Source organism: Cryptotermes secundus, unplaced genomic scaffold (assembly GCF_002891405.2).
Source record: "Cryptotermes secundus unplaced genomic scaffold, Csec_1.0 scaffold342, whole genome shotgun sequence".
NCBI lineage: Eukaryota > Metazoa > Arthropoda > Insecta > Blattodea > Kalotermitidae > Cryptotermes > Cryptotermes secundus.
In genome coordinates this window covers 102,662-112,659 of record NW_019721764.1, presented here as the reverse complement: position 1 = coordinate 112,659, position 9,998 = coordinate 102,662, and the positions used below count along the sequence as shown (strand labels likewise).

At 36.8% G+C, this 9,998-nt stretch overlaps 1 protein-coding gene across 1 annotated transcript in view; it reads left to right on the top strand.

Annotated features, from left to right (window-relative positions):
• The window catches only part of LOC111875650 (trafficking protein particle complex subunit 8), a 31,597-nt gene extending 22,291 nt beyond the window's left edge, over positions 1 to 9,306 (top strand). The window contains exons 17-22 of the mRNA XM_023872065.2: positions 700 to 793; positions 2,118 to 2,183; positions 4,524 to 4,786; positions 6,560 to 6,840; positions 8,432 to 8,518; positions 8,768 to 9,306. Of these exons, the coding sequence (XP_023727833.1) occupies positions 700 to 793; positions 2,118 to 2,183; positions 4,524 to 4,786; positions 6,560 to 6,840; positions 8,432 to 8,518; positions 8,768 to 9,047 (1,071 nt within the window). The 3' untranslated portion in view covers positions 9,048 to 9,306. The remainder of the gene's footprint in view (positions 1 to 699; positions 794 to 2,117; positions 2,184 to 4,523; positions 4,787 to 6,559; positions 6,841 to 8,431; positions 8,519 to 8,767) is intronic.
• Positions 9,307 to 9,998: the final 692 nt, after the last annotated feature.

Below are 9,998 nucleotides of genomic sequence, written 5' to 3'. Positions count from 1 at the left end.
TCTGACATTCACAGCTACAATACCATACATAAACATAATCTGTATGTCAAATTTTGTAATACTGTTCATTGCAAAAAAGGTATAATTAATATGGGAAGTAAAATATTTAATGGCCTTCCCATTGAACTGTAAAGTGTTAACAATTTTTAAGAGGAAACTGAAAAATTATTTCCTGTGCAGCGCTTTCTGTTCTCTTCAACAGATTTTCAACTAATGTTGGCTTGATGACTAGTTTGTGGATTGTCTTTTGGTTTGCAATTTTTAATATTGTGTTTATGTTTTATATTACTGTATTTTTCTTTTGGTCTTATGTATTTTTTATCCTTTTGTTCCTTATAACAGTTGTTATATTATAGTGATAAATCATTGTGTAAATTTTATGTGACTTTGACATGTGATGTATTTCGCTATTATTTCTTGACATATCCGATTGTATTCACTTCAGTTATGACAAAAATAAAGTTCAAAGTTGAAAGTAGAAATACATGGAGAAATTATTCCTCCTAAAAATGGCTGAAATGGTTAGTACTAAAAGATTTCTGCTCCTTATCAGAATGTTAATTGTTTTTCCTTTTTACTATAATTTGGTATATTTTATCCAAAAATCTAAAACATTATATTCAGTTGGATATAATTCTTCATTTTCATTAGTGTTTACCCCTGCAGCATGATAAATATATTATTATTTTTCTTTTCCAGGTTCATGATCAATTAATGACAGAGATATCTCTACTCCAGATTTCATTAGCAAGTGAAGCCTGGCAGCTGTCAAAGAGAGTTGTGGTACCTGAAGGTTGGTTGCAGTTTCATGATTGATTATTGATTCAAATTCTTCAAGTCCAGTTGTGAGTTAAGATAAATTTGAATTTGTGCATTTCATTGTTTTGAACAGGGCAAAAGATTAATTAATTATGTCAGTACTACTTGTACTTTACTGAAATGGTTAACAAGGTTATATGCTACAGTGCTGATTATGCCATTATCGACCTTCTTGAGTAGACTTCAGTCTGCTACACATTGACCTACAGTTAACTTCAAGGACACCATGTCACCAGTATGCTAATTATGGCCACTGGTACAAGTGCAGGAGTCAGAAGACCATAATATTAACACACCACCATTTGGCAATAATTTGTCTATGTTGTTGAGAAAAACATGTTGTCCTCTTTAGTACTTTATTTCATTAAATGAGTGGATGGTCCCCATCGTCCATAACTAGCAACACTTAATACATATGTAAAACTTCCTCTTATGTGTCTCATTTGAGAATGTCTGATGATGGCCATAATCAGTGCCAAAATATGTAACAGTGGTAATCATTTCAGCAAGGTTGCTATTCAGCTGACATACTTAATGTGACACAGTCTGTACCTTGAGTGAAAGATTTGTTTATGGTATAGAATTCATGCAGTTTGATGTGATGGTTGTCCAGATGGTTTAATATTATCAGAAGCAGATGGCATAACAACACAGGAAACTGAAGAGAATAATTTTGGTTATGTTCTGGTATGAAACATTAGTGTCTTCTGGGTTGTGATGCCATGTTGTCTGGCAGAAAGATACCAATGTTTAAGAGAAACATGTTGGCTCCATCTTCAAAGTAGATGCATGAAGCAGGTTTCTTCAAAATGTTAGTACCTTTCTATCAGACTATGTGGCATCACATGCCGGATGGCAGTAATGTTCATGTTGTTTTTGAGGTTTTTACAGTCCTATCTTCTGGAATATAACACTGTGTAGTCCAGTGAAAGCCAAGCGATGCTTTAGCACAGCATATCACAGAGCTTACAGCTTGCTTCATGCTGGTTTCTTGCTTGACGTATTCTTTGACCCTGAAGATGACATTGGAAAGTTCCTCTGAGGTGTCCGCTGACTTTCACTGGACTTCATGATGTTATATTACAGAAGATAGAACCATTCAGTACTGTTCATATTCACTGCCATGAGAATCTAAAATCTCACATGCTGAAATACTTGTGCCCAGAGCTCTCTTTGGATGAAACAGATATGTTATAGGTGCATAGAAGATTTATCAGTTGAGTATCTGTAACAAATAAAATAAAGCAGTTCCTATTATAATGTGAAGTTAATATAAAGATCTGTTTGTGTAATTCTAGATGTGACACTCCAAGCTCAGGAGGTAGTTCATTTTGTGGCTAAGGTGCAGAGGCAGGAAGAAACGGGTAACACTCGTGTTCATTTACACTAGTTTTTATTAACCTTTGATTTTTAAAGTTGCTGTCTACCAGATTCTGTAGGAGTGAACTATTTTCATATATTTATAATTCTAGGGCAGACAGATTTGGTCCTTAATGCATCACCTAAGTCATCACATTCATTGTGTTTGAAATTGATAAGAATATCATAATTCTTTTCAGCAGTAAACTCAGTCCCATGGCCATGGCTGCAAAAAATATTGATAGCTGACCTTGTTTTATTTATTTTTTGCTGATCTAGTCCATGTTGTGACATAATGGGATCTTGAAGTTTTACACTGTTATTTATTTTGTGGTAAAACTGTTTGTATTAGTATTAGTATTTATTCAATGTTCCAGACATCCACAAGATGGATACCGAACTTGTCCTCACTCAGTACATACAGACCAATTACAAAAGTTGTTTACATGGAACATTACAACAGTATAAAATATAAATAGTTAAGGCCTTAGATTACATAAATAAAAAGTTAGAAACATGTCATTTAAGACCAGTCATATTAAATAAGAAATCCACAATAAACAAATAATTATGAGTTACAAAGAGTAAATAAATCCTTCAGATCACAGAAAATTAGATTAATTAGCAATGCACAGGTAGATCTCATAATTATAATGAAACAGGCATTATAAAATGAGTTTACAATGAATAAAAAATCATAAATTACAAATATAATACACAAGTGAGCCATAAGAATAAAAAACCCATTAAGTCCTTTCTTCTGTTTGACACAAGTACTTACTTTTAGATAAAATATATATTGCACAAATATTATACACAAGTATAAGGCCTGTTGAAGTTTCACTGAGAAAATCTGACAGTTCCCATCCCAAGGTACAGTTTTCAGAGATAATCTTTCCATTTATCTACTTTTATACATTACAGTCCGTGAAGGTTTCTTTGAAATCACAGAATGTCCCCACTGTGAACTTGAAAAGTTTTGGAAAGATAGCTTCATACATTAAATAGTTCTGCTACCTAGAGGTAACTTTTCTCAGCAAATATCAAGGCTGCAATACTTACTGAAGGATAGGCACCTGTCACGGTTGTTTATTGTTGCCATGTTCTGGCCCCATCCATAACTATAACAACTCTGACCGCTACATAATGACAGAACTGGAAGCCTTAGTCTTTTATATATATGGATATCTGGTGTAGATATGATAAAAATCACAGGTAACAAATTCACGCTACATATGTGCAATAACTGTTACTGAATAGCATGTATCTGTAGTTTTCTTTCTTTCTTTCTATCATCTTCTTGTTTTTCTTGTTTACTTTCTTAGTGGTCCGTTAATTTCTACAGCATGAATGCTGTCAGTGGTCAGCCTTAGTTATTTCCCATTTTGTTATTGGAATGCATCTAGGAGGTACATTATAGAACAGAACTACATGAACAAAAATCTACAAACAGTTAAGCAAACTATTTTTTACTTTTTTATTTTCTTTTTAATTTTCACATTACAATGTTTTCATTATAAGAGGTAAGTCTGTGGTCTTTTAGGCTCTGATGTGCCTTCTAGGTGGATACCAACATATTAGAATAATCTGCTGCCTCTGTCTTTAAGGTTGAATTTTGCTTCAACCCTGAGGCCTGCATGGGATCGTAACCCAGAAGAATTAATTCCATCTCCAAAATGTTGGTATCCACCAACAAAATTACATGTGTCAAAACTAGGAAGACGTAAATCTATAAACTCTTGCCACTATGAAAACCTGAACTGCTATATATTAAAGGTAATTTCACTCCAATTTGAGGCTGCTTAATTCAGGTTCCATTCTGAACAGATTTTACTTTAGAAACATTTCTGTATATATGATCATGGGGCTGTTTTAACAAAATTTGTTATCTTGAAGCACTTATAAAGTTGTTACTCTGAAGAGGTATGGAGGATTGAATATAGATCAGTGTTTTCTTGACCTCAGTATTAGTTGAAGGTGAATGGTTATCTTCATGCCCCAGCTGCTTTACCCCCTTGGGGAAAGTGCCCTCAGTACCCATTGGATAGGAGGCTGAGTGGGCCCCAGAGCTAGTCTGGATGACGTAGAGAGGAGAAAAACCTTTCCCTTTTTGGGATTTGAACTCCGACCCTTCAGCCGTTCAGCCCATAGCCAGTCACTGTACTGACTGTACTATCCCAGTTCACTCTTGAAGCTGTTATATCATTTATGCATGATACACAATTTAGAAACACTGTACATTAAAGCCCTGGTTATTGTTTTGTATTTGTGTTGTACACATACATGAAATATGCAGCAACGAAGAACCAAAGAACTGATGAATGGATCTTCGTTCTTTTTAACAGGAGAAAAGAGAAGCATTTTTTCTGATGTAACATTGAACCATAATCAAAAACCAACAGGATCTTTAAGTGAGAGACCTTACATTGATTTCTACAATCATCATCTTGCTAGAAAAACAAAGGATTCAGCAGATGGTCCTGATATATCAACACATCAGCTGGACCCTTCAGCCTCTGTTGCTGGCAGCAGAGGTGTTAAAGATTCATCTGTGAAGGATATGGAAGCAGCCCTCAGAGTTGAAGCAGCCCTTATACTCATGTGGAAGGTAACTGAATAAAGATTAGCCAACAGTAACAATCTGATAATCAAGTAGCACTTTACATTCACATCACAGTGATAGCTATGAGACATGACTAAACAGATGAGCAAATCTTGTTATTTGCACTGGTTAAGGTCTCTTGTGATGTAATGCTCTGCAATCTGGTAGATTGATACCAGCATTTTAGAGGAACCTGTAGAATACTCTGGATATTGAAGCAGTGGATTCTTCCAAAACTTTGGTACCCCTCTATCCTATTACAGGGCATCAAAATCCAGAAAGCTGTAATCTTAATGTTCATCACCACCATTATTAACTATTATTAGGTGATTCTCTAACTGTAAATATAGCTCTCAATTTTTTCTTACACACAGCATTTACCTGCATCACTCTAGAAATGCATTGGCCCCCACACCATAGGTGAGTGGTGATGAAAATTATGTTTCTTTGAAGCAAACTGGTCATTCATTCATTCATTCATTCACATTCCATAAAATCCTTACAAGGTTGAAATAACCAATAGATATAGAAATCGTCCAGAAATATAAACTCATCTTGCTTAGAAATCAAGCAGTTGTCAAAATAACAAGTTTATAGTATATAAGATTTAAATCACACCTAAAAATTTATCTTGAAAATAATAAGACATTGACAATTTTAAGATAAAAAATTCAGTCCAAATATTATTTACTAATCATGCTTATACAATACGACAGTTATTTAAAAACCAGTTTATAATATAAGACAAGTTTGAAAGTTGAATAAAATTAGTCATATTACAGCAACCAATTTACAATATAAGATAAAGGTAATATGACCATCCAAAGACTGTGGATAAGAGGATCTTGTTAAATAGCTCACAGATTTATTTTAGAGCTCCACTTTTTGTATATACATGAGAAATAATTGTATATGAGAACAGAAACATATGCATTGAACAGACATTGTGATGTAATGGTTAGTAAATATATTCATGATGTTCTCGAGAGACTAGCTGTCTTGTACACAATGCTAGAAAGGTACCACAGAAATAGTTTCCAACTATTTCCTTTCGTGCCATTCTGCTGGGCAGTGTGTGTACTAGTAGTGCTGTAGGTATGTGTTCAACAGATACATGATTCATATTTCAGCCATGTTACCATCTGTTTTGACTGAGGTTTTATAATTTCCCCATTAACACTAATGAAATCGCTTATGACTTCCAAATCAGCCCATCATTTGACTCTGTATAACCTGTTCAGCCTACAAAGTATTGTTAACTGTTTAAAGCACAGTGGTTTGCTGTATATACCATCTGCCTTAACATCAGTAACTCTGCATTTTGTTCACAGGATGTATTTATGAGTTTTTTATGATTCTCAGAATTAGCATTGCTTATTTCCTTCAACAGCATGTGTCCTGTGAGATAAAAACTGCATTTTTAAATATTCAAATGAGTTTGAGGCTGTGAGAGATTAAATAAGTAAAAACATTATATTGGTTATTTTGTTGAATCCATATCTTATGATCGCACAGTACTGAGCCAGTTGGCTCAAGCTGTAACGCTTCTCACTGCTGGCAAGGTTCCCAGTTCCCCAAGACACCAACTATCCTGACTGAGGTTTTTGGTGGTTTTCCTAATTCCCTCCAGACAACTGTCAGGATAGTACCTAGCCATCCACATCCTCTTCAAATCATTATTCACAAGTCATTGTACAATTTGACATTATGTAGTTGGAGTTACTGACAGTGTCTTTAAATAAAACACAAATAAATAGAAGATATTGTTGCATTTTGTAGGCCTGTGTGACTGATGGTGGAGGCAAGAAGCGAACTGCTGTTGGCCAACACCACGTTATGGTGAAGAAAGTGGGAACACCCATAACATGGCCTCCAGAAACTGTTGGGCCACTGCAGGAACAAGAGTTAATGGGACCTCTTAGAATGTTTGGCCCAGATGATACATCATATAGCAGCCCTGGGGCATCAGAAAAATATGCACCCCTAGAAACTCTTCAGAAACTAGTCACTTACAGTATTTGGCACCCTCCCCGAATTATGCATGACTTCAAGCAATCCCGGTAAGGCATACCAATGTTCTGTTATGTTGCTGCTTAACATGTGTCTGCAGCAGTAGATGACTGTGAGTAGTCTTTTTTCTGAGTTATGGTTATCAGGTGAAGACTAATTAACCACAGTGCTAGAGCTGATATTACTTTTAATTAAATACTTACTTGTTTCCTTATGGCTCTTTAAAGTGAGAAGTATTGGTAAATGTTCCATTGGTTTAGCATCAAAAGATTCATTTCAGTTACATGTGACATCATCTTTCAAGGCAGACTATACATGCAGGGCTCTACAAATGCTGGTTGAGTTCACCAGTCAGACAAAAGTTCCACCCACCAGATATTTCTTCATGAGAAACCATGCCTGTCCACACTGCTGTAATTTCTTTGCACCAGCCTGCTTCTTTATATAACATACAAAACATATAAAATACTGACCATTATATTATACAATATGTACACAAGATGTCAGTTTTTTTTATTGCTAGTGGGGTGGGACTAAGTCCCTTGTACTGTGGCCACTTCCGGCCTATTGTACCAGCCCCAGATGGGTGATTGTGGAGCAGTTGGTGGAATGAAGATTGACAGGGGGAGCCGAAGTACTCAGAGAAAACCTGCCCCAGCGCCACTTTGTCCACCACAAGTCCCACTTGACCAGACCCGGGATCGAACCCAGGCCGCCACGGTGGGAAGCCAGCGATTAACCGCTTGTGCTGTGGCGTGGCCCAAGATGTCAGTTTCTGTTTGATATCTGCAGAAAAATAAGAAGATCCAGAGCAAAATGGTAATAAATAAATTAAAAGGTTTTATAAGTCTCCAAATGTTTATCTCATGAATCCTTATAACCATTATTAAGATTTCTTTCATGCATTATACACGTACTTGATGAGATGCATCCAGAAGTGTATTAATTCTGTTGATAAATATTGGCCTTAAAACAAATTAAGTCAATTAAATTTACATACATTAAATTTATGAAACTGACTTCCCTGTTCTATAACCAGCCAAGTGCCATGTCAGAGATAAAGACTGAGGATATGTTAATGTACTGCCTGGTCAGGGCTGTCTCATGCTTCAAGCAGCAGTGAGAGATGAGTAAGGAGCAATGGGAAGATGATAATTTAGCAGGGGAAAGTCAAAACAGATTGGGGAAAGCCCTGCTCCAGTGCTACTTCATGCACCATGTATCTCACATGAAGTCACCGAAAGTACCACAGTGTGAATCCAGTGTCTTCCTGTGTGAGCTACTCGACAGTATCATCAAAATTAAAATCTGTTAAAGGACATTATATGTAGCCTATATGTTAAAATGCACAATGGTAATGAAAGTGAATGAAGCCTACATGTTGTAATAGTCAGCTCATATATATATATATAACTGCCCCATATCAGGTTTCATCATAATCTGTTAAAAGACTCAAAAGAGGAATATTCAGAGACCACACACCTCATACCAGAAGACTCTAATACTGATACCACCATGGGAACCCCTGATCTCACAAAATATTTAAGTTAATTTCTGTACTGGTAAATAGTTTGCAGTGCAGTTATGGCATGTTTTGATATTCTCTAAGCTCCACTTTTAATAATATTATGTATTTTCTAGACTCTGTGTGGTGCCCGTCAGGCTCACTCTTCAGAACTGCTCAGATAGTTGCCTTGTGATCAAAGTGAACACTTTGGGGAACAGTAGGTGAGTACTGCAAATCATTTAATTTGCTTTGATCTGCTTATAGCAGATTGATATATTAAAGGTTACTGTCATCTAGGTTGTGATACCATGTAGTCTGGTGAATCATTACCAGCATTTCAGAGGAACATTTTTAATGATCTACCCGACTGCACAGAATCAGATTTCAAAAAACAATAATCTTCACAGTCACTGCTGTGAGAACTTCAAATCTCACAAAATAATATTTAATTTTCTTCTTTCTTCTTGCAGTTCTGCTTCTTCTGCTAATAAAAGCCGGTTGTGCTCGCCACATTCATCTGGTTCATTCCAATGGGTGGGGTTAGTAGGAGCGTGGCTAGAAGTGGGACCACATAAATCTGAAAGCATATGTCTCTCTGCTGCAGTGGGATCTCCAGGGACATATGACCTTGGGAGTCGTTTGGAAGTGTTGTGTAGGTCTCCAGGAGCACCAGAAGTGGATGCAGTTTCACAGAGTTGGCACATTGAATCGGCATGCATAGTCAGTAGCTCTCCCCCCAGTGATTCATAGTCTGCGGTAGTGTTGCAGTTCTTCTGACACAGCATGAAGTTAATGCGGTTATCGCCTCTCATTATCACGAATAAATTGCCCCTCTGTGTGTTACTGCACTGACACAGTGGAAAGTTCAGCGACACTGTGGTTTGGCATCGTAGTGAAGTCATTGAATTGTGATGTATCTCTTCATAATGGATCTGTGTCTTAACACTTTGCAGACCAGCGATTTAAATATTTAAATCACCCTGGGGACCGCCATTTTTATACCTACTACCCTAACTTGTGCACTGTTCACTTCAAAAAATTAATATAAAATCTCCTAATTAATTTTATGAACTAAAATTTTTGGAGAACACTTACCAATGCTCCTAGAAGTGCTTGAGAGTGTGATATTTCTGGAAACATTCCCCTTTGTGAAGTGGCATTACACAGAACTTGCAATGTAGAGAGTCATACTCCTTTTTTTGTGAACTGTGCAAACACGGCATTGCCTAGAAGGATGCTTCCCTTTGGAATGTTCACTCTTCACAACTTTCACGAGGGTATGTTTCCACATATCACCCAAGAGTCGCCCAGGGGTGTCCACATGAGGCCTGCGTGGGGTGGGAGTTGATGGGTTAGGTCACACTAAGTCTGACTCTCATTCTGCTTCCACCATCTGGTCTGTAGCCCAGGCCTTTGCCACATTCATCAGAAATGCTTTGTATTTCAATTTTGAATCGGGGTTTAGATTTTTGTAAACCAAAAATGAATTGAAAATGGCATAATTTATAAGCCACAAGGCAACTTTCACTTTTATTATCTGTGGTCACAATTCTTTGTTGACCCCTGTCACTTCCACTATGAGTCACTAATCACTACTCCTCCACAAGGCAGATAGCTCATCAGAGAACATGTCAGAGATATCGCATTGCCTTCAACCGCTTTTGTGCTTTGTTGCGGCGTGACGGGGGGGGCGTGGAGGTA